This window comes from Calonectris borealis, chromosome 18 (genome assembly GCF_964195595.1).
Source record: "Calonectris borealis chromosome 18, bCalBor7.hap1.2, whole genome shotgun sequence".
Taxonomy (NCBI): domain Eukaryota; kingdom Metazoa; phylum Chordata; class Aves; order Procellariiformes; family Procellariidae; genus Calonectris; species Calonectris borealis.
In genome coordinates this window covers 13,650,444-13,674,881 of record NC_134329.1, presented here as the reverse complement: position 1 = coordinate 13,674,881, position 24,438 = coordinate 13,650,444, and the positions used below count along the sequence as shown (strand labels likewise).

Sequence of the window (24,438 nt, the reverse complement as noted above, 5' to 3'; positions counted from 1 at the left end):
ATCCTGTCTGCGCAGGGAAATCTAAGACGACTAATAAAGGTTCCCAGATTGTCTTTCCACAGAAGAAAGTGATGCTTACAAAATTTTGATGGATCGATCATTTTTCAAAATATCCAGACTCCACGCCCAGAATGGTGAAATGATAATAAATATTGGGTGTTGAGCTAAGAATGTGGAATTATCCCCCAGCAAATGTTTTTAATAAGTTACTTGTATCTTAAGAGCCTTGGTTTTTCTGTGTGAATTTTTTTAAGGGGAAGAAAAAGATCGCAAATATTGAGTTGGTTCAAGCTGGATTCTTTGACATAGAATCAGATCATTATTTCTTCTTCATTGACTTTTTATTTTCACAAGGTAAAGAAGAGTCCATAGCATGGCAACTTGTAATAGTGCTTGGTTTTATCAGGGTCTGCTACTTGTGATGTACTTTGTAATCTGTACTGTCTTCAAAGGCAACTGATGAAAAGAAGGGACCTGTTAACAATAATGGAAAACAAACATGTTCTTAAGCCTTTCCTTAGCGTTGAATTGCTGCTTCTACTGAATAGGAAAATGATCTATAACTTGAGGGGATCAGGACTGAACATCCAACAAATACGTGTAAAAGAAAGCATCCTACAGATTCAGTGGGCAGGGGCAGGGTAAATGACTGACCCAACACCCGCACTGGTGGTGCACCAGAAATGATAGGCTTTCCTTCCCGTAGTTCCTCCTGTGAAACAGGACCTGGGTGCAAAGCATGACCCTGGTGTTTTCATGGCAGGGTGTAACTGATAGATAAGTTGATATTGGGAATAATATGGAACTACTGAAATTAGGTCAAGCTGCTGGTTTGTCTGTGGTACGGGAGACTTCTATTTAGCCTTTAAAAAGGGATTTATAACGGGATTCTCTCCATGTTTGTGCATATTGAAGGAGAAGCAAATCATGGGCTGCAGGGTTTGATCAAGCAACAGTGATTTTTAAAAGGCAGTGTGGGTGGAAGCGGTGAAAATTTTATGAACGCACAAGTAACCTCATGTCACACAGGGATTATTCCTTTAATGTGTTTATGCCTTTATCAAGGATGGAATGGCTTTGTTGCCTAGCTATATAGCATTAACTTGCTACTATCTGAGAAATAATACCCATTAGTAAGTTCTGACTTATGTATTTGTTTCCCATGTTCCTTATCTGGTGTAAGTTGATATAAATCCTTCTTCCGCCAAATCAGAACATGGATGAGTTTCCTCTGGCAAAAACTGATACTGCAGCTTGTCCTTTAGCTCTCAGGCCTCACGGGTTTAACATCAGTGGTTTGACCTCTTCCCGTTCAAAGGATAACGTAAGCATTGCTATCTGTAGAGATGCATGATGACAGAGTAATCATACTTCATACTGAAGATTACCATGCTTTTGGCAGTCACAGATAAATTCGTCCTCACAGACCAAGCATAATGACATTATGTATAACTGGTTTCTATTTAAGAAAAAACAGGGGGGGGGGGCAGGCAATAGTAAAGATAAATGTGCCTAAGGTCAGAGCTAGAGGTAGAACTTGAGTCCGTGTCATGAATGCTAAGCCCAGTGCTGTCCTGTCTACTGGACGACCGTCTTGTGTTTTGCTGGATAAGCAGATGTCCTGGAGAATTAGGGATCGCTGTCATGGGTCTGATGGCAAGAGTCCAATCTGCTCTTTGACATGGAGGCTTTGCCTCTATTATGTCTCCATATGTGTATTTTCCTGCCCAGGGATTTCATGGAAATGACTGCTAGACACTGAGATGAGTGAAGCTCCTCAAGGTCATTTTCTTCCGTGCATAGGTAGTGTTACATTGCCACCCCTGCAGTTGGTCACTAATCGAGTCTTCATAAAGCTACACGGTGAAAAACATAAGCATTGCAGAGCTGAAAGTCTTCACCCAGCAGGACCTCTACATGCCAGTGAAACAGGAACTCAACATAAAGACATTTAAAAAACACTTTAAATACATATATTCCTTTTTTATATTTAAATTTGACTACCACATATGACAAGTTTACCTCAGTAGTTTCACGGCCGCTAAAAAGGTTCACTAAGTTTGGGGAGCTGTCTGTCCTGTACCAGTTGTACTGACTTAAGTAACACACATAATCCGTTAGAAGGCAAGTAAAATTTTGACCTGTAATAAGCTCTGCACTTCAACAAATAACATTTCAAGACTTCAGCATTTTCAAATAGATTTGGAAGGATACAATATAGATCTTAAAATGCACGGTTGATTTAGTTTAAGCTATGATATTAAAGATGGATAAAACCAGAAATAAGCTCTCACTTTCAAGGTCATTATTTCTCAGTTCTAGGTCATTTGATATATTTGCCAGCATACTGCAGGCTCTGGGAGCCGAGTAGATGCTTATCCATGGTAACAGTTTTACTTTACCCCACCCAGTATCGCTGCTGATTGGTAGAGTAAAACCTGGCTTTCAACCACGACGTAAGGGCAAAACCGGAATCTGTCCTTTCTGTTGAAGCATGAGATTTGTCAAAGAATACTGTAAATGTTTACCACACTAGTTCAAACTGGCTCTTTATCACTGGGTTTCTCTATGGGAAATCAGAAATCCATCACAGCATCAAAGCACTTCATTTTAAGGCAGTCTGTAGGTCTCTTGAGCAGATGGGAGAAACTTGGATTGAATTAAAACCATATTGTGAAAGGTGGTCATTGTCCTACTCTGTGTGTGTTTCCTGAATTTACTTAGGAGGATGTTTAGGAGAAGAGGGAAAGGACTTGATATTGTAAGTTGTCGTCCTGGGAACGTAATCATTGGGGTGCTTCTTTCTTTAAGGGAGCTGTACTTCAGAGTTCATCAAATAATCAAAATTAGTCCTCAAAATGCTGACCATTGCATAACTATTCCTGTCTCAGCCATGCAAGGAATCTGCCTCCTGCCTTTCTGCCAGCACCCCTTCTTCCATTTCACTTGCCCTTCCTGTCACGCTCTGCAGCAGTGTGTCACTGCCGAGATCTCAGTATGTTGCTGAGAAGATAATGGGATTCTGGAAGACCCCGGGAAAAATGCCCAGGGATGAGAAACAGTATGGCACTTGGTAGGGTACAGCAGTAAGCAGATTACATGATGGGTCATTTGCTGTGAAGTACCTACTGCAGAATCTATTCCCTACTTAGGTCCCACTTAAGTCTTTACAAGGAGGCTTTCCGAGGTCTTAACCGGTGTGTAAACCTGGTGCTGGTCCTCTGTGTGCAGCTGTAGTTAATCCCGAAAGTGTGTTCCAGGTTGTTCTTCTCATCAGAAACATGGGGAGAAAGCAATTTTGTGGGAAGATCGGAGAAGGGCTCTGCATTCCCATGCGTGACAGCAGCCCTGCGTTTTCCAGGCTGTGTGGGGAAGGAAGAAGGGTGGTGGCTGGGGGGAGGTTTAGGAGAGCAGCAGCAAAGTTAAATCACTTCAGCTCTGCTTCGGGCTGTAGCTAAAACTTTCAGAGATTTGAAGTTCGTATGACCAATCTGAGAGACTCTGGTGCCAAATTATGTGATGAAAACCAGAGCAGATGATGTCAAGGCTCTCTTACAGATGTCCCCCGCACAACCACCACCACTCTTGGACTGATCATAAGGAATTATGAACCTTCGCAGCGGCTAAGCAGGGGCGTGTGTCTTTCATAGAACCAGGAGGCTGCTTACGTGGTTTGTGTTTCCGTGGTATATCAGGAACAAAGAAGCCCGGGTACAAAGCCTGTTTGAAAATTGATCCTGAGTGAAATGGGAATTTACAAATGTGGCGTGTTCTTCTCAAAAATAAAATCAAGCTTTACCCGTATTACTATTAAAATACAAAGCTTTAATTATGCCCTAAATCCACTCCTTTAGCTGGGGGGCTCACATGATTAGCAGCAAATAAAAAAAAAAAAAAGGCATCTGGAGAGGCTGTGTGGTGCCGTGTTTTCCCATATGTGAAATTTTATACAGTACAAATTATTAAACACCAAACCTCTGGAGAAAGATTGTAATGAAAAATTTAGCACTCCCCCATCAGGCTGCGACTAATTTGCCTTCTGACTAGATCTGAAAGAACAGAGGGCTGTGCTGGGGGTAATCCTTGATGAGCAGCTGGCAAGAGGAAACAAGTATTATAATATAGTGCAACAGGAGCAGCAGCGTGACACTTTTGTAGCTAGCCTCACTGAGAGACAGTTAAGGTAAAAATAAAGAAAAAAAGAAATCACCATTTTCAATCAAGGTCTGTAGGAGCATATCCCATTCTTTCTATTTTGATTTTGGCCTCAAGCTCCCAATTTTCATCTTGCAACACTTCTTTGTAATAAAGATGTACACTAGAGAGGAGAGGGGAGACCTGGAGCGGATGCTGTCTGGGCAGTCCTGTCTAGTTGTACGTTGGGCGGTCCTGTCTTGTTCATGCGCGTGGGCATACGCGCATCTTCTCTCATATGCGGGCTTGCACCTTGCCCCTAGCCTTCTGCTGCTCGCACCTATTCCCCATGCGGGGGATGCTGCCGGCAGCACACCACGCTCCGATCCTGAAACATTCAACCATGCACGCTCTGGGTCTTCAGATGTGAGAGCACGAGCAGCTGCTCAGGCAGCCCTGTTGCATCTAACACTGGCACGGCTGGGCTGCAGGATTCCCCCTTCTCAGCCTCCTGTGCTCTAAGCGCAGAAACGCGGGAGATGGGGGCGGTTTCTGGCATGTGAGAGCTGCATTTTAAGTATCTGCACAGATGGGGTGCTCTTCTGAAATACACCATCACGCTATGACTGAGAGGCATGTCAAATCTATGCTTGTCCTGACCACAGATGCCAGTGGTCCACAGTGCCAGTGACTGTTCCCCAGGAGGTTGTGATAGGGTTTATAAAAATATGCAGCAAATGGTGGAATGTGCCCCTACCTGTTCTACGCTTTTGTTTGTAGAACAGTGTTAGTTAGCATGCTCTTTAAAATTGTTTATGAAGAGTTTCCCTGGGTTTTTTTGCAGAATTTTGCAGGTGTGTATTGGCTTGATAGGTCAAGCAAAAGGATGCTAAAGCTAGCCTGATGTGACCGGAGGCACCCACTGTGTGATTCTCTGTGATTAAGTGTTGTTACATTGTGCTAGGTGCTTATTACAATTAAATTCCTTCTTGCTGGAGCAGCCTGTGTCATCGCGATTGTCACTGTGGGAAAACTGATGCTGTTGCAGCAATAGGCTGGGTATTCCGAGGGCACCCGCCTTTTTCTGGCCTCTTTTCTCCATGTTTCTTGCGAACAAAAGAAAGGCTCTGTGCGACCTCGTGTGCAGTTCATAATGTCCTGTCATAGCTGGAACATGCTTTCAACAACAGAGAAGCAACCTTGTCACGTGCACCATGTCCACTGGCTCAGAAAGCCCCTGAATCCCCAATTTCCTGGAGGAAGAACTTCCCCCACCATCCTTGAGTTCATATCTGCGCCTAAAAGCCAGGGATTGGTTTTGCTTGGATGCTTCAGAAGGAAAGGGCTTGTAGGCACAAAAACCCCTCTCCCCACCGAGTCAATCTAAAATCCAGATTTTACAGTCTAAGTCCAAGAAAACTCAGCACCGACAGATTGCTCTTGGCCCCTGCCTGGCAGGGTGTTGATTAATAATTTGAACCTGCAAATCCTGTTTCAACTTCTGTGAAATCTAAATTGTCCATCTGAGGCTTGCTTCTTTCAAAACAATTCTACTGTGATTTTCACTGCTAGCATAATTCTTTGTAAAATAGATAACCCTGTCAGTGGCAAAGCTGTGCCACACACCTGGAAGGCAGCACAGCTGCCTGAGAGCTGGCGTACAAATGTGGAGAGCAGGCGATAACTGGAGAAGATCGGAATTTAAACAGAGTTCAGTTCAGATATATCCAGGTATATTCAGCTTCCTTTGCGCCATAGCATATATATTTCTCTGTTTCAGGAAATTTCATTTTTTTTTAAGGCTGAAATTTTGAGGGTAGAACATGAGAGATTGGAATCTCGATGCCTTTAGGAGTCGAAGTACCTGAGGCACTTCAGAAAATCTCAGCTTTAGGACTCACCAGAAGATAATGGTGCAGCCACTTATTCACTGAATAGAAGCAAGTCACTGTTTGATCCTGCTCCTGCCGCTGCATTCTCCCCGTGGGCAGAAGGAGCTGGTTTTGGGGATAAAATAACAGAGGTTTCTGTGAGATGAGTTATGGGCTTTTCCACGGGTGGGCTGTGAGGTAGGAGCATGCTGGTCCTGCTAGATGGATAATTTTTAGGAAGGACAATACCAAGCGTTGACAAACATGGCGTAGTTTGTGAACTTACCTTGTTATGAGATGCTTTCATGTTTTATGTTTAGCTATTCTCTTTCCATTTTGGCTCCTTTTTTTATGGTTTCAGGAAAAGGATATCATTTTACTCTTGCATCAGTGCAAATCCATAGTAATTCTGTTAATGAAAGAAAAAAAACCACCTGCTTTTAGAAACCGTGAGAAAAGGAATCACCTCTGGTGTTTTTGAAAAAGGACCTTGTTTGCCCAGTAATTCAATATTGCCCTATCATCTCAATAATGTGAGTTCAGCTCGTAATGGCAGCACATTACAAGAAAGGCTGTACAATTTAAACATGTTGTAAATCCAGCTAATAAGTATAAATTGATTTTTAAGGGGGAAAAATGTGCACAAAACTCGTCTTTTACCATATGTTTCAACTCTACCAGAAACCTTACTTGAATGGTATTTCAATGTGCTTTACCTATTGTGTTGCAAACTTTTTCAGACTCTGTCAGTTGTACTAAAGCTTTTAAAATACAGATGGTGGTAAAATCCCCAGTGGAAAACAGACTTCTATTTCAAACTTCAGTTCTGTTTTTTTCTCTTCTAGTTCATAGCAGATTTTGACAGATCAGAAGAAATATTCACAGCTTGATGCAGCTGGATTCTTCTTTGGCATGAGCAGAAACATCTGGCCCCAAACCAGTGCGTTTTACGAAAGGGCCGAAATACATGCACATGCATCTGTTGTGCTAATATATTTTCCTGTGAACTCAGATGTTAATTGTTTTGTTTTGCCGAGACAAGAGTGTTAGTTCAGTGAATAAGATTGTTTCCTTTAGCCCTCTGTTAATGGTTTCCTTTAGCGGTAATGCTGTTTTAAATAGGAAACTGTCAGGTACATTGTGAACAGCAGTAAGGTAAAGTGTTTTGAGCAAGGATATTTACAGTGCAATGGTATCTAGACATGTACTGTTATATGGAATTTGCATATCGACCGAGACAACTATTAGCACAAAAGCTCCATGTGAGACCAGTTTTACATCTCTAGGAGACATGTTCAATTTTTGCATCATAATTTTAGAGGCTTTTGCCATTCCCACTTGCTACTTCTAGTGTCCTCTTGCTGCTCATCCACTGGCAGCAACAAGGGAACATTAAAGATCTGAATAATTAGTTGGTTATTTAGCTCTACCCGTAGTTCTGCCTTGGTGAATTTTGTTATTTTGGGCTTTGTTCCTTCTTGCATGCTTGCTCTTACAGAAGGCGCTACAGTTCAGAGAAGTCCTTTTGCTGACTTTTGGTCTCTGGATTGAGCTTTCAGTTTTGTTCCCCACTGCTGCTTGTAAAGATCCCATGGTGTGACAGACCTTGGTCATTTCCCAAATCTGTATCCAAAGTACTTTGAAGCCTCCTGCCTTCAGGCAGCACTCAGACACAGGTCTTTCTGCCCAAAGTAAAACCTCACTGTCCCATGTATCAAGAATGATACGCTGAATCCCATCGTATCTTCCCAGTAGTGAAGGCATGCTCCCTTACCCCTCTTCCACAAAACTTTTCTATCTGATGGCTTCATTCTGTATCTTCTTGCCTCTTTTTACTAAAATATTTCCTGTGGAGGTGTGGTATCCAAAAAAGCAGCAATTCCTTTTTTTGCTTTCACAGCAAGCTCTACTCTGTTAACATTATACTTTCTTTCTAAGAAATATTTACTTACACATCATCCGGGGAGAATGATCTTGTGGTTAAGATGCAAGATGGTTGCTATTAAAAGCTGCAATGCTTTTAGCCGTCCAGTTTTCTCTATAGTTGTAGTCCTAGCCTTATCCCAGGTCCATTGCTTGATGTTCCCAAAGTCATCTGATCTTTTCGTTCCTTCTGAGGACTGGCAGGTTTCCCCTCCTCTGAACCCAGCTCATCCCCAAACACAGCCTGACTCCTTTCTGAAAGGCACCAGTACAGCTTTGCTTTCCAGAATCAGTGAGGAGAGGATGTCTCACCTCACAGGGAGCAGTTCAGACCACCTGGATAACCTTCAGTGGATGGTGTGAGTATCTGCCTCGCGGTTGCTCTGCAGTTCGCCCTTTCAGCCGTATCAGGATGCAGTTCACGCTTTTGGAGGATCATGGCCTTCCAGCTGCAGGGAGAGGATTACTCTTCAGCAGGGCATGCTAGTGTGGTTTGGTTTTTTTTTCTTCTTTTTTGTCTGTGACCATCACAAGAAGACTAATCTGAGCCAAACAATTTAGGGTTGGATTTTGGAGGCATACAAGTCAGGAAGAGCACTCAGAACAAGAACACTTCACTTAGCTGTTCTGTCATGACAAAAAAACACAGTATGAAATCCAGATCCTGTTTTTCGCTCTAAGCTACAGTGTTTTAGCCAGTCCTTTTGTATCTGAGAAATTTTTAAAACTACGGTTGTAGGGAAAATATAGTTGCCACTCTTGTGCTGCACATCATGAGAGTACAGTGTAGGCCAACAAGAAGCATTTTCTTCCACCATAAATAGATGCAGTCTATGTTATGTAGGACGAAGGTAGGGCAGGCTCCCAGTCCACCTTTACTGAGCTTTCTGTGCTTTCTTTACTTCCTTGGATCTTTGGGTAATGCACTGTGTCCCTTGCTGATAGCAAGTGTCAACCAGCTATTTCACAGAGCTCTGGGCTTAGCCTAACAGCAGTGCTGCCTTCTAAAGAGCTGCTTCCAGTTCTTCAGCTGCGAATGTTAATCTCAAAGTTCGGTGATCATTAGCTAAAATAATTGTCACCCCTTTTTGGTTATTCAGGGCTGAAAATTACCAAAGGGCTTCACCTTAGTTGCTTCGGCTGTAATTAATCTTAGATTTTTGTTTTCTTCAGGATGTCGAACAGCAAACAGGATGTCCCCTGGGCATTTAGAGGAAATTGCTTCTGTGGTTCTTTGTGGAGCTGGCTGTGCTTGCTCTGGTAGTTATAATGCTGTTTTCTCAAATCAAAAAACCTGCAGTGGTGGAGTAGGATCTCATGGCCTTACTGAAAGTTTCCTTGACAACACTAATGTCTTGGCCGATCACAACGGGCGATCACAACTAGAGAGCAGTGATGTTTCAGATTGCCTCTGCTTCAAGTGCAGAGCTAGGGACCTACTTTCCAGACCTGCAGATGGGTAAGGTTTGCTCTGGTTTTTACCAGAGTGGCTTGATTCATCTTCTAGTGTGGGGAGCCTGAAGAAAATAGCTCTGATTCTTGTTGGGGCTTACTGAAGCAGCTGCGGTTAGCTTCCCATTGCCTGTGGGTGACAAGGGACAGTTGGCTGGGGGACGAAGACCTCTGCCAGGGAAAGGACAGGTCCCAGGATGTCTAGACAGAGTGCAAGTAGGGGCTTGGTAAAGTTTGAATTAGCAATAAAAGCAAATCGTAGGTAGAAGTTGGAATACAAATATGCATGGTGGTATGCGTGGCGGTTGTCTCTGCTTTCCTAAATTCACATCATACCACAGCTCGTGCCAACCATCCATCAGTTCCCTTTGCATTGAAGTGGTGGTTCTCTTGCCTTTAATGCCAGCTTTTCCCCCAGCTGGAGCCTTGCTCCTAGGTTTTATGGGGTCTTCAGAAATAACAGGGGGAGGTAATGAAGATCAGTTCAAGGACGTGATCGTGGGCTGGCTTGCGGAGCGGCTGAAAACACGCCGTATTAGGCCTGATCCTGTGTATGTGAAAGACTGTCTGCTATCTCCTGTGATTTAAACCATGCTACTGTAGCTTAACCTTATGCCAGCGCTGGGCAAAAAAACTGGTTGGGTCTCTGGTTGGCGCCTGTTTCTGCTACATGCGAGTTCCCTGTTCAGATGAACTGAGGCCAGGGTGTGACTGTACTGCCGAGGGTAGGGTACAAGCTCGCGGCTGTGGCTGTGTCTGCTCAGCGCTGTGATCTTTGACAGCAGTTTCTGTAAAATTCATCATTCCCTGGGCAGCCTTTGTATTTATTTATTTACTTTGTTTCTTTTCTTTTTTCACTTTAGTTTATTAATTGCATGTGTGGCTTTATCTGGAAAAAATTGCATGCAATTTATGCATGCCTACAGTAGCATATGTTTTATATATTGGGTTTATAGGGATGGTACTGATTCCTGAATTAATTTGAACAGCAAATTGTTGTTGTATCTGCACACAGTATGTCTTTTCTTTTTTTAACATGTATTATATGACACACATCTGGTGGTGTTTTAATTGTGTTATTGTGGTGCCTCAGAGTCCTAGTAATGAATTTGAAACCCTACTGTACTAAGCATGGGTTTTTCACATGAGATGCTTGGAGGGTTTGAGTGAATTGTTGAGCGAGAATGTGGATGCTTTTGTCCCTGCCTTGAGCTACGGACAAGAACCCACAGGGTCTGCAGGCTGCCATCCATCAGCATCAGGATGGTAACTTTTGTTCCCCGCTCTAAGTAAGGAGAGATCTGCAGTGCATCACACCTGGATAGTTGCTGGCAATTTTTGTTTTTTCTAATGGCAGTTTGATTGATCTCTGTGGTCCGCGTAAGAAGGACTTGGAGCAATTCAGGATAACTGTCCAAGTTTGTACCAGAAGTTAGACTGTAGCTGCCATGGGTTGTCAGTTCAGAAGAGCTTTGCCTTGCTGTCTTACTGGGCAGGCTTTAGACCGAGCCAGCCTTCCAAGATCATTCCTGTCCCTGCCGTATCCAAGAGAAAGTGGCCTCTCTTCCCTTGCTCAGGGATTGGATTAGTTCCCTCTGGTTGCAGCATTACGCTGGAAGATCATACGGAGGTGCTTGCCCAGTGTGACCCTCCCAGCTTTTCCCGAGTGAGCAGCTCTGTTCAGCAGGGTAGTCTCTCTTCTACAGTAGCTGCAGGCGGCCGCCTTCGTTCCTCAGAATCGTAGTGCGGCTCTGCTTTGCGATATGCTTTTTCTAATGAGGTGTGTTTTTCAAGGAATCCAAGCTGCTGCCTGAAACTTCCTTCCCTTCCTCTTCCTTATTTATTTCTAAATAGGTATTGTTGGCATCTATGAATTTTATCTGCAGTGGCTTTGATAATATTTTTCTCAGATATTGATGGAACTATTGAATAACTGCAAGCCTCGTTTAAATCCTTTTACCATCTGTCACAAACATGGATGATTATTTATTGACGCTACTTTTTGAGAACTTAGCCGATATGTTCCCCGCTTAAAATATGCTTTATTGATATTTATATAGCACTAATTTTTATCAGAATGTCTTGCAGTATGAGCACATCAAGAATCCTAAATGTATCACATTTATCCAGTTCCCTTTTCAACCAAACTTATCAAAGAAATGAAACCAGGCTTATTCAAGAAGATTAATTTTCTAGAAAACATTCTTGACTAAAATAGTTTAATTCAGTCAATTGAATCCAATATTGGTTTTTTTTTCTTCTTCTGTTGAAGCCTGGTATCACGGCAATGTGCCTATAGCTGCCCAGCCAGTCCTGGTTGCTCCTTTGAAATATTTCTCCAACACTTGTCTGTCTTCAGTTTTCTCAGTGGCTATTCCAAGATCTATTAAAACATCTGTGTGCACATGATCTCCCATTCTAGGACTTTTGCAACAGTCTGGACTTTGTTCTTAGCAAATGTTGTCTTCCTTGTGTTATCAGAAGACTGAGGAATGAGTCTGTTTTCTTCCCAAGGACAAAGCAAAACTGCGTTGAATGTTTTGCCTATCTGACATCATTAGTGATGTGTTTACCTTGCTTTTTGGATCTTCTCTTACTAAAATCACTTTTGAAGGTTATCATCACCTTTTGTCTTCGATTTAAACCCCTTGCTTTTGGTGGGTGATATTACTAGAAGAGAAATACCGTAGTATACAGAGAGAATTTTCTTGGTTGAATTTCCCAATATATTTTGAAACATCTCCTGCAGCTTTGGACAATTTAATATGTATATTAAATCTATTCTTGCTTTGAACATCACAGCTGTTGATATTAGCCTTTAATAGATGGTATCTGTATGCATAGATGGCAGCAATGTTAAAGCTGTCAATTCTGATTGCCTCCTACATGGTGTTTAAAAGCATTGTGTAAACTCAGCCTAATTTAGTCCGTTGGCTCCAGCTGAACACAGCTTTCTCCTTGCTAAATGGATGCTTAGTCAATCATACCTCTGTCCTGCTCAGAGTCGCTTCCCTTACAGTGATACTTTGGATATGGTCAGCTGCACTGCTGTTGGTAACACTTGATGCATCCGTAAGAGTCCTGAGCAGATCTTTAGCATATCTGTTTCTTTCCCATCACCAAAAAAATGTGCAAAATCAACTTCTCATGTGATGCATATTGGATGGCATTTTAGAGCCAAGAATCACAAGTCCAAATCGCCTTAATGTGAAACTTGAAGCTACAAATCTTATTTAGTAACTTGCTCAGAGGCTTTCAGCTCTTTCATGGCGTATTTATTGGATGCTATGCTTTTAGACCTGTCACTAAATTAAAGTGTAGTTAGGGCATCCGATTCTGGCGAGCATTACAGCCGGTGCAGTAATTATTAGGTGCTGCCTTTTCGTTGATGGTGATTATGTCTGTCCCTTGACCAGCTATGGTTTCGTTGTCACCTCCCAGCTTTACAGACTGCTTCTCTTCAGTCACCAAGTTGTGTGTGTCTTTTTTTGTGCTTACGGGTGCCTTCATTTATTTATAAACATAGACTAAGTTGCCCTCATAAGTTTATTTGATTTCTCAGGGTTTTCTTCACCGAGGGAGTGACCTTTTTCTCTGGCAATTGCTTACAGTCTGCCTTTGCAACAGGACCTGATAAATCATTGCTGGTGGTGGGCACTGTTTTGTTACGCGTTGTGCTGGTTTTGTGCTGTTGCCCATGAATTGCAAAATTGCATGTTACCCCTTCATCACCTTGCCTGCTCTCCAGACAGCCCCGAGGGCCCATAGGTGCCATCTGGGTACCCTGTTGTGGAAGGCAGGTTTTGGCTAAATTGGTTAGGAATGCTATTTACCCTTCACCAGTCAAAGTCTCACTCCTGCACACACGCTAGCTAGCTGTAACCTAAGCAGGTCTACACTGACACAGTTTATCACTGACGTATGTCAAACCCAGATTTTCCCAGCTGTCTACTACCATCTGCCAAGTACGGCTGGGGGCATGCAGAGTGCAGTTTGCTATGCAGACCTGATGGCAGCTGTAAAATCGAGCGGTTTTGCCTGCTTAAGCACCAGCTCTTTTCCAAAATAAGCATTAGCTCTCGCATCGCAGTGAGCCTCCCGATCCTGAGAGCGCAGGCCGTCGTGGGGAAGCAGTGCCGGCTCTGCTGCGCAGCCACGGCCACCTGCCAGCCGAGAAGCTGTGAAAAATCTTTGCGGCAGTTCCAGTGCATGGGTTGAGCTGCAGAAATGCCAACCCTAATGCTACTTACGGCCTCTCTGTGCTGGGCACTAATGAAAAAGGCTTCTCCAGTCTCCAAGGGCACTGGCCCACTCTTTTGGCCACACCTCTCAAAAATCATGAGATCAAACATAGTTTCTCTTTAGTTAGGTATTTAGAAAGGCAAAACAAGTCAGCCAGTATTCAGCAGAGTCTGCATGGGCACTGCAGAAAGCTGCCATGCATCTCTGTGATCCTAGCATGAGAAGTGCTTTGCATCGCTAGCGGGACGTGCGGCAGTGTAGATAGAGATGCAAGCCCAGACCTGGAGAAGTGCCTCTCAGAGATCTAAAGCTGAGCTCATTTAGAGTGTTTCTCTGTCTAATAGGAGCATCATACAGCAACTCTTCCAAAAACTGCAAAGCCAATGGACCGCACCAAATGAGCTTGGTTTTCACCTTGTTTCTAAAAAATGGAAGATGACCCTTGTGTCTACTTGCAAGCATTATGATGCAAAGTTAGGTTATTAATGAGTAGTTAACGTTGCTCAAGTACCTGAGAAACTAACAATAGCTTTTGAGTATTTTGATTTTTCACTAATAATACTTTTTATTACAGTAAGTTGTTGTACTTGCCTTCCTGTAGCAGCTGACTCTGACAGCTTCTAAGCACAGAAATCCTTTGCTAACATTAATTCAACCTCAGTGCATCCCAGAGAGAGGTTAAAATTAACCAACATTACAGACTGCTCAACTGCAATACAGATTATTTAAGTAACTTATCCAGAGGAAACCAGTAAGCCAGTATTAGAAACCAGAAGTCTGCATACCAGTAAAATGTATAAACTCTAAGCTTCTAAAAACCATGCAACTTTCTGAATTAAAGTGGTTTTGTTTTTTTTTAAAAAAGGACTGATTTCCTTCTGTATCATAACACTGCTGATGTTTTCCTCTTCATCACAGTAAGTAAAAATGGAGATATCATATTTAAAATGAGTTATAGCTAAGATAGCTGATCACAACATCCACAGCAGCACCACCCAATTAGAAAAACTACTCTAATCTAACCTGATGCTACTGTCATTTTTTAAAATGAGTCCTACTTCAATCATAAAATCCTCGGACCATAACATTACTTTCTACGCCATATGTCCTTATTTAGAGGAAAAAAAATGATTGCACCCTTAATTCAAAGAGAACGTTTCCCTCTGAGCCAGAACTCAATAAAATGTATCAAAAAAATTGTGGAAAAGGGCAAGCAAAGAAAATCAAATTGCAGCGTGTGAAACGATTTAAGGAGGGACCTGGGGAATACATAATCTCCAAACTGCCAAGTTAGAGCAAGTATAAAATATACAAACAAGCCTGATATTTTTCCCAGTTGATCTCATTATGAGGTATGCTTGGGATAGATAAATTTTGTTAGCATGCATTAAGGCTGGATTTTCAAGGAAACAAGTCAGAAGTAATGTGTTTAGCTGATTCCACCTTGTTTTGATACATGGGTCTTTTCAGGTTTAAAGAAGTACATTTTTAAAGCCAAATGGTTTGTTTTGTTTCAAGCATTAAAACCAGAGGCAACTGGGTGACTTTTGTTTTCCCCCTTCTGGAAAACAGACGTTTATAATTTCAGTGTGCTCTTTAATCATTGGGGTAGAGCTCTGTGCAGTATGTTTCACTGCCACTTATTGTTGCCTGCTTAAAATACACTGAACTAGCCTTGAGTGCAATCCCTTAACGGAGTGCTTCATCCACAAATAGTACTTTTTCCAAGACTCCAATATATTTTAATTAAATTGTGCATTTGTATTTATTAAGGCAGTTTACTGTCTCCTGCTGCAGAAAGCTGCTACTGCTGATAGTCTACCAAGAGAAACACGAGCTTATCTGGGAGTTGATAATAAAATGCAAACATATGTTAGCAAAAAAGTCTTCCCAAAATATTGTTTAAGCATCATTTGCGTGTGTGTTGGGAAGGGGACAGGCCATACGATTAGTTTTGATAACTTTTTGGAACAGTTGCTCTTAACAATTCTTGTAGCCGTGGGGAATCATAATCTTTGTTAGTATGAAATGTTATCTGCAGAAAATTTTTCTTCCTTAGATTGACCCTACAGAAACAGTTGAAAAAGGGTCCTTTGGCAGAGCAGATGATAAAGTCATTACACACTGATGAGATGTAAAGTGGCGTTTCAGCAGCATTAGTTTAGATAGATGAGCATGATAAGGTGGAGTCATCCCTATCTCTGCCAATCTGAAAGCTTGGACCTAATCTCTGGGACTTGGACGCCTCTCAGCTGTACCTACTTATCTCCAAGTAGCTTCTGCCAAAATAGATTTGCCATGAAGTCAAAATCCTAAATCTGAAGGTTGCGTTTGGTCTGGCCTTTCTTTCAAGACAAATGAAAGTGGATCTTCCAGAGGTCTAAAAAGGAATTAAACTTTTTTTCTTGAGAAGTTAACGTGTTCCTGAAAGGAGGCAACTTGGCTCAGTGCTGTGCGGAGCTCTTTACCCCTTCTGATTGGAAGGGCTTCTTTGTTTTCGTGGGACCGTTCCCTGCTCCCAAGCGTAGCACAAAGTAAGTTGGTGCCATTCCTGCCGGTGCCTGTCCACTGGCAGAGGTGAGAGGATTAATAGACCCAACTGAGCCACCAGAATAGGCTTCTCTGAGATGAATATTTTAATTATGTCTCTCCCTAAGGGCGCTGCTTTCTGTCTTGCCTTCAGAACAGCACGGAGGGAGGTTGTTGGGAATTTCTTTTCCCACTGCGTGTGTCTGCAAGACCCGTTTTGTAAAAAGCAGATGCAAACCCAAGCAACGGCGAGAGGTTTAAAATCAGACTGCTGTGACTTTAAGAGCGAGGAAAAAAACCTGTTAAGGAAGGAAAATAAAAATCCCACAGCCTGTTGTAGCAGCTGTAGCTTCAGATCGTGTGGAAAATGAAGGCAGATGATTCAATTTGGCCTGTGCCCCGAGTACATTTCCAAATGCTTCTGTGTGTGCGCAAGATAATGAACAAATATATTGAGATGGCACAAGATCAGTCCGAGTTTGCCGCTGCACAAGCTGTGGAGCTCCCAGTAGGAGCGCACTAGCTGTGCTGGGTTAATGGGGGTGAGGGTCGGGAAGCCCAGCACCTTTCAGAACAACTTAAGAAAAGAATTTGTCTCCTTTTGCCCCAGGCTCCCCGTGGCACTCAAATGGAGCTTGTGATAAATCGAAGTGTATTTATTAATAATGAGCGGGGGCAGCGTGCCTGTGATTTGAAAATAGGTGTGCCAAATAAAAATGTGCTTTCCTCTGACATCGGAAAAGCTTAAGTAAATGGAGAGCAGGCTGATCTATTATGATTAAAAAGCGGGGGCTGAGAGCCAGTGTAGTGGTAATGAAAAAGCCCTTTTAGGGAAGCAAAACCCTGTTCTGCCCATTCCTATATTCCTCCACCCCCACCCCATAAGAAGAAATAGGGAGGGGGGAAGTTGGATGGGAGAGATGAAAAGGCAGCAGCAGTTCAGGGTAGCAGAGCTGGACTTTAATGAGAGCTGGAGTTATTATGGGAATGAGTTATGATATTTAATCACGCTACATGATGTCCAACAGCGCAAGGTTCATAATTCTTGGCTCCGAATGTGGCTTGGGACTGTCTGTGACCACCTGCAGCATGCAAATTGCTCGTGGCCTTACAAACCCTCTGTACCTTGCCCTCGGTTGTTCCCTGCCAAGCCAGCCCGGTCTGCAGCGCTGGCCCGCTCCCATGGAGCTGGAAACGGTGTCCTTCATGTTCGCAAACGCAAATCTGTAGTTTCTGGTAAAAACTGTACCGTAGCTATTGCAGACAGCCGGGGTCGCCTACTGCCAGCTTTTCTCTGCGGTGTGTGGTGTCGTCAGGTGTGTTATTTATCTTGCGGAAGGCTGTGTGGGCCTGGTTTTTAAGCAGCCTTGGGCTTAATTAATGCTTTTGGAGAATCCTGTTAACTTCAGTGATGAAATAGGGTCTGCTTGAGTAAAAATTCGGCGCATATTTAAACGTTTTGGTGAATACATACTGATGTGAACATCTTGCTGACTTAGGATTTGGATGAGGACAGGATTTGGCCTTTGGAAGAGATAAATTACCAAGTAACTTCAGTCTTCTTGTGCCTTTTTATTCTGTTCCAGCTTAGCTGTCCTGCAGTGCCACAGTAGTCAACCGACATTTAAGAAAAGATCCCCTCCCCCCCACCCCCCAAACGTTAGGAGACGAGGCAGAGGAGCACCTTTCCAAGAGCTTTGGGCGTTGGGGTTATTTTGAGACTTTTTGCTTCTGGGATGACTCCTAAAATATTTTGAGCAGACCTCAAGGCAATGCAATCAAACATACTCGAATTTGGCCCACATATGCTTCTACCTGCTGTTTCCTGAGCTTCTGTTTCGGCTCTGTTCCCCTGACTGGAAAACGCCGTCTGGCAGGGCCTGGAGAGGGGCCTTCGCTGCCGTCAAAGCAGAAAATAGCAGCTTGTGGGCTGTGTGGGTACTTTCAGACAGGCAAAGTCAACAAGCTGGAGAGGGGGTTCCTTCCTAAATGCTGCTTGTTAGTGATTTTAATGCTTTTCTGTAACAGCGGTAGGGCAGCTTTATCCAGGTGGAAAGGCAGCTTCTCTCAGGTGGCCCTCCCCTTCTCAAGCCTACGTTTAGACGGGTATTTGGCTCCTCTACCTGAGGTATTTAATAATGGCGGCTGGTGTTGCTCTAATGTCTTTGTAAGTCTCTGGCAATGTCTTGTACAAGAGGATGTAGTGTGTTTTGCATATGAATTTGGGGAGTTGCTTGTTTGGGTCTGTGCCGTGCTGAGGCGGCCGTGACGTCCCCGGGCTGGGGCTGGGAGCCCGCCTCGCCTCTGGCCCACAGAGCCTTTGCAGACTCTATAAAAGTAAAAACCTTTTCAAAGGAAGAGGAATACTAGGTTTTGTAGTAAAGCTCAATCAGGGAACATGGTCAGGAGGAATTTCTGCAACTCAAGCAAAAACACCCAGAGAAAATCACTAGAAATCAAACAGCCAAGCCAGAAGCAACTTTGGGAAAGAAGCTTTTGACCAGTTTACTAATACCCAGGTCTGCAGAGAGTGCCCATGAAACCAATGCATCCATTTAGCAGAACAACTTGTCCTCCTAGTTGGGTCCTGCGTGTGGCTCATTAGGGTAATTACTGATGAATTAAGGCAGCTTGGCTCAGCACTCCGGCTGCGGGTGTGCGGGCTCCCCTGCTGGCAGGCAGCAGGTGTAAATGAACAAGATCTGTCAAAAAGGCTGATGACCCTCTTAATTCACAGCAGCAAACTGGGGACAGAGGTAGTGCAGCAAGTTTAATAATTGATATTTACTTGGAAAGGTTAATGGCAGCAGCGATGCTTCTAATTTGCTTGCCTGTGCAAGACCTTGTCAGGTCAAATTGTCTCAATTTGTTACCATGGGTGTAGGTGTAGTTTTCCTTTAATGAAATTTGGAGAAAAGAAACAGGTGGTGTTGGGAGCCGACTGTAACTCAAGAAAAACAGCAAAATGTTGGAGTCTGGTAACAGGTTGGGTGAGTCTGTGCTAACTTTAAACAGCTGGCAGTTTAGTCCTTTAGAATAATTCTGCTGAACATTTGTGCTTGGGAAGGCAAAAGGATTTGGAATGGTGTAATTTAGTTTTCTTTTAATTGCAGCTGTCTAGGAGTTGTTTAGGTCAAAAGTGTAATAATTTTGACAGGCTTTGATGTGTTCCTAGCGGGGAGCGGTAAGGTTATGGATCAGAAAGCAGAAAGCCGCAGATTTCAATGGGTATTTCTGTACTGTATTTAGGGAAATTGTAATTCTGTCCTGTAATAGTTAAGTGGTTCCTGTTTCAGGGAGAAACAAAGCACCTGCTGTGTCTGGAAGCTTTGAAATTGGCAGGTTGGATACTTTACATCCAAGAGTTTCAGAAGAGCTGGCTGGTGGCTGGGAATCCGTGGAGTTGGGTTTTGAGTAAGTGCAGGAGGATCCAGATGACGGAAGAAAGCTGGTCTGCCAGTGTTTTCGAAAGGCTCTAATTAATGGGTTATTACCATTTGTCCTATTGGCTTGGCATCAATCCTAGGCAAGATAGTGGGATAGCTGAAATCATGATTGGTTAATAAAGGCCTAAAAAAGAATAAAATAATTGAATGACAACCATTTTATGTATTTAGAAAAAAAATCTTATCAAATTTACTTAATTATATGTGGGATTAAAAATTTGATGGATAATGGCCACAGTACTGATGGAGTATAGTTAGATTTCTGTGCTTGATGCTGTTAGCCTTTTTATTAAAGAAACAGACAATGTGGATTCAATGTGATGAATTTCAAGTGGATTATTTCCTGCCTTTATACCTGATGCTGGTAGTTGCGAATGCAGGCTCACTGTTGGTTGGAAATGCTTCTAGCAGATCCCAGCAGGGATTACCTCTCGTTGCTGTGTTGTTTGAACATTTTGATGTAGGAGCAAAGACGAAAAATCAGTCTTGATAAAAGTTTGCAGGCGGGCAACATATTGGAAATGTGGTTTACAATGAATGAGACAGGACACTGGTGCTGAGAGCGGTGGTTGTGAGCAAATTTGTATTTGTAACACTTTGATCTGGCTGAGTCTAAAAGTCTTATCCTGAGGAAGAAAGGATATTGATGAGGTGTAAGGTGGCAGAAAGGCATGCAGAGTAAGGACTTCAATCAGAAATGTACTGTTGCTTGAACATGAGCATGATACTTCCTCTGTATTCTTCTGTACAAGCCTATACAGGGCTGTATACTCCAGACTGGATGAGTAGTGGAGCTCATTCTGCATATAGTATCTTGAATATTGTATTAAAATATTAATAGACTGTAGGGCACTTAGCTGGCAGCGATAGCAAACGTCCATGGGAGTGTAGTGATCAGTGTGCTCCTGGGGCTCAGGTTTCAGTGCCCGCATCGTGGCAGCGTGCCCACCGAGCACGGTTCCTCGTGCCGCAATGGCAGGGCTGCTTGAATGCGCTGGGCTTATATCAGAGCGCCATGAGCAAACCTGCTCACTACTGAGACTGCAATGAAATAGGACAGAAAGAAACAAGGGGATTTTATTGCCATTAAAAGTACCAATTTGTACAAGCCGACATTTTAAATAGTGTAATTTAAATGGAACCAAACTGATATGAATAGAACCTATTAATAAATTAAACACTTCTTTCCACCCGATATTTCACAAGGGAATTAGCAGAATAATTTGTTAGTAAATGAGCCCAGGAATGAAGCTGTGAATGACATATCTATCCTATCCTTCTCCTCCCCCGGTAACACTCTTTGCAGATGTAAGCGGAAAGTTGCTGTGATTTCAAACATTGGTGCCTCTCGCTTACATACAAACACAAGCACAACTTCTAGCGAAGGAAGAAGGATGACTTAGTGCTTAGAAAACCAGCCTTGGCCGTAAGAGTTAATCATGCTGTACTTCAAATTTTGTGCGTTATTTCCAGCAAGTTGTTTCAGGCCAGTATCCGTCACCTGGCGGTCATGCCGGTACCGGCCTCTCGGTGCAGTCACTGGGGGTGGCCCCGAGGCACGTCTCTGGACTGGGAACCAGAGACCTGACTGCTGGGTCAACGGTGGTCCCACAGCTGTACCGGTGTCACAGTTGAAGTTTGCTGGTAGCAAAGAGTGAGGGGGGTTTGTCTGTCCGCTTCCCTCTCGCATCAGGCCCCAGGACTTTGGCACAGCCTTGCCTGCTTCCAGGAGCGCTAAAAGCACCCCTTCCCTCGCATGTTAGCGAAAGGGAATATGAACACACGTGGTCAAGCACAACTTCAGAGAAGCCCCATGCGTTCAAAAGCATCCTCTCCACGGTGCCGTGGGCGTAGGAGTGAAACATTGACTAAACCGCTGTCGGCAACCTCGGGATCAGGTGGCAGAGCAGTGCTTGAAAATCTCCTTTTTCCCCCTCCTTCTTCTCCCTCTAGATGAAGGTCCCTACAAGCAGAAGTGGCAGAAATAGCGAGGAAGACAGCATCAGGGAGGCCACAAGCTCTCAGCGGAGCAGCTCAAGGGACCGTCTCAGTGATGTAAGTACCATTCAGGAGAAAGCATCGCTTCATTGCAGCAATTCCCGCTGCTGACATGGCTTTTCATAAATCTTGCTGAACAAATGTTGGCATCCAGAGGTCACTGTGTAATAACTTTTTTTTATGTCATGATTGAGTGTTATGGCATAAGTGGTTGAGCTGCCTTGCAAACACTATAATCATGGTGCAAATAATATGATAAGCGAAAGATCAGAGATGGGAAAACAAAATGGAATTGTTATTCCTCGGGGAAGAATGGCTTGATGTTTTGTTTTGTTTTCTCAAAGAAGTTGTGTTAAAAAGCTTTTTACAGTATCTTTGGGTTTAGCTACTGCATGTAATCACGTAGTTTGGGTGCAAAGTCAGTTCATCTAATTTTATGCTTCCTGCCTCCAAGATATGAAAGGTTTTGGGGGGAAATCTGTCTTTCTCTCAGGAAATTCTATGGTACGTTGAGTGAAATGTTATGATAAAACAAAAGCAAACGGTGCCTTAGTGTGTAAACACACAAATGGGCTTTTGAGTCACCAAGAAATCAATGGCAGTGCTGGGATAATTTTATATGAAGGCTTTTTGTGTTAGCAATTAGCATTTCACCTTCATTAAAACATGATTTTTTACTAATTAGGACCTTTCCCGTTAGGAGAGATTTAAATGAAGAACAATAATCAAACGCTGGCACGAGCATGTCTGAAATATTAAATTTGCCATTTCAATGGCAAGCCACAGAAATCCCAGAGCGAGTGGTTTTCATGTTGAGTTCTATTAATGTAAAATATGCTTCATAACTAAAACCTGTCACAGAAAACGGCTCACACCAGCTAAATTCAATTGGACAGTTAATTTAGCTTTAAAATTGAAAACACTACCTCCGCTTCAGGATGCAAAAGGAAGGGGGGGGAAGGCCTTTGATAAGTGTAATGTATTTGCTATTAAGGCTTTCAGAGCCCATTCTACAGGAGGAGAAGAGAGAAAAAGGGGAAAAAATGGCTCCCACAAATGTGTTTAAAAGCTGAAAGTATTTATTAAAAATGTCAGCAGAAAAGTGCTTTTGGCAGATTAAAGCGGGATTCAGCTTGACAGCTCTGACAGGGAAATGTGACGGGGGAAAATTCTCTCTACATGTTTGGAGTGTGAATGGGGCGCTGTAAACAGCCAACGCAGTGGGAGGAAGAGAAAAATAACGTGTCCTGTGATCTGCTTCCAGGATTGCAAACCCACGCACCGCGGTGGGGAAAGTCGGCAAGGGGGGGGGCCTTTGGACAAATCCCCTTGCTGCGGGGCGTCTTTGACTGTGTTATTAGTCAATAATGATCGTAATTTTACATATATATATATTTATGCGATTCTCTCCTTCCCCTCCCCTTGGCCACTCTTGACAGGTATGTGAGCAGGCGCGCCTGGTAGCTTTGCTGTACCATAATGTGGGGCCACGGGAGAGGAGTAACATATTCAGACTTAGCGATTAGCTTAGGTCAAAGCATAAGTGGTCTTGGAGACTTTTCTTGTTAAGCCGATGCACTTCAAGTTTTTTCTCCTCCTTTCCCTTTGCCCCCGAAGTTGCAGGTTGAGCCTGCAGGAATTGAGTCTGAGTGCCTAATTCCTGCAAAATCTTCAAAGCTAGTTCAGCAGCCAGTGAAACTCGGTGGGAAATAGGCACTCCGTTCTTTGTCAGTCAACAGGGACATTTGGGAAGTGCCTGAAGGCCGGGGCACACTTCAGAGCTTTGCTGAAGCTGCTCTCGTGACCTGGCGACCCATTGCAAATGAGAATTTTTCAAATTAGTAATTAAACAGTTTGAAAAGTAAGGTTCATGAATCACAGAATGCTCTTCGTTCATTATTTGACGAGTGCAATTTAGCTTTAATTATGTATAACGCTTCCTCGCGTACTAGTAAATGTTCTGTAGTCTATTTAGTGACTGTCAGAAAGTCTTAGGAAGTCCCACGGGTGCTATCAGATGGTTTTCCCCATTTGCGTGCAAAGGAATAAGGTGGCAGACTTTTTCTGTTAGTAGAGAAGGGAGCAGGGAAGGGGAGAGAAGACGACGACATGCTATTGAGTGTCGATTCCTGCAGCATTTTCTGTCCAGCCGTGCCTGGTCCCTATATGGCTCTGAAGCTGTACTTCCCAGCACGCTGTTTAAATAGGTGGTGTGTAGCTGGAACCCCTTACGTGTGGCACTGAGGATTAAAAAGCCACAGGACAGTAAGGACGTAAAGGGAAGGCAGGGATGGTTTTTCCTTGTGGTTATTGGTTACAAATCGAGGCCCTAGCGCACGGCTGTGCTGGGGTGGCTGCCTGTCCTTGCAGACGGATGCTCTGCGGCAGAAGGCACCTGGGCTGTTCCTCGCTCTCCCCCGAGTAGCTCTCCTGCTGTTTCTTGGTGCATATGGCCCTCAGGACTGTTTTTCGTGCTGCCTTTCCCTCCCATCTCTTTCCCCATCAACTTGGGTGAACAATGGAGTAAATGAGGCGGGAGGTGGCAGGTTTGCCTGCTGTACGGCAGCACACAGCAGGTGTGGTGGGAAATACGTGTATGAAAGTGTTGGCTGTAGCGTTCAGCGTTGCCACCTTAGGAGCACTGGAGTCCTCCCTCCGGCTTCATTGTCCGTCTCCATTATGAACAGCTTAGCTCCTCTGTGTGATTTGTTTCTTGAGGTGACTTGTTCAATGGGATGCTAGCAAGTTGTTCTTTATTTACATTAATGCATGTCATTAGTCTCTAATGGACCATGAAGTCAAGAGGTGGCCTGGTCTGTCGTGAAATAATTGCACTCTAAAGA

At 43.4% G+C, this 24,438-nt stretch overlaps 1 protein-coding gene across 14 annotated transcripts in view; it reads left to right on the top strand.

The window, feature by feature from the left end:
• FBRSL1 (fibrosin like 1) overlaps window positions 1–24,438 on the top strand; it is a 552,901-nt gene that overhangs the window by 222,662 nt on the left and 305,801 nt on the right. For all 14 annotated transcript variants that reach the window (XM_075168048.1, XM_075168057.1, XM_075168060.1 and 11 more), the window contains exon 3: window positions 21,551–21,652. In XM_075168048.1, the coding sequence (XP_075024149.1) occupies window positions 21,551–21,652 (102 nt within the window). The remainder of the gene's footprint in view (window positions 1–21,550; window positions 21,653–24,438) is intronic.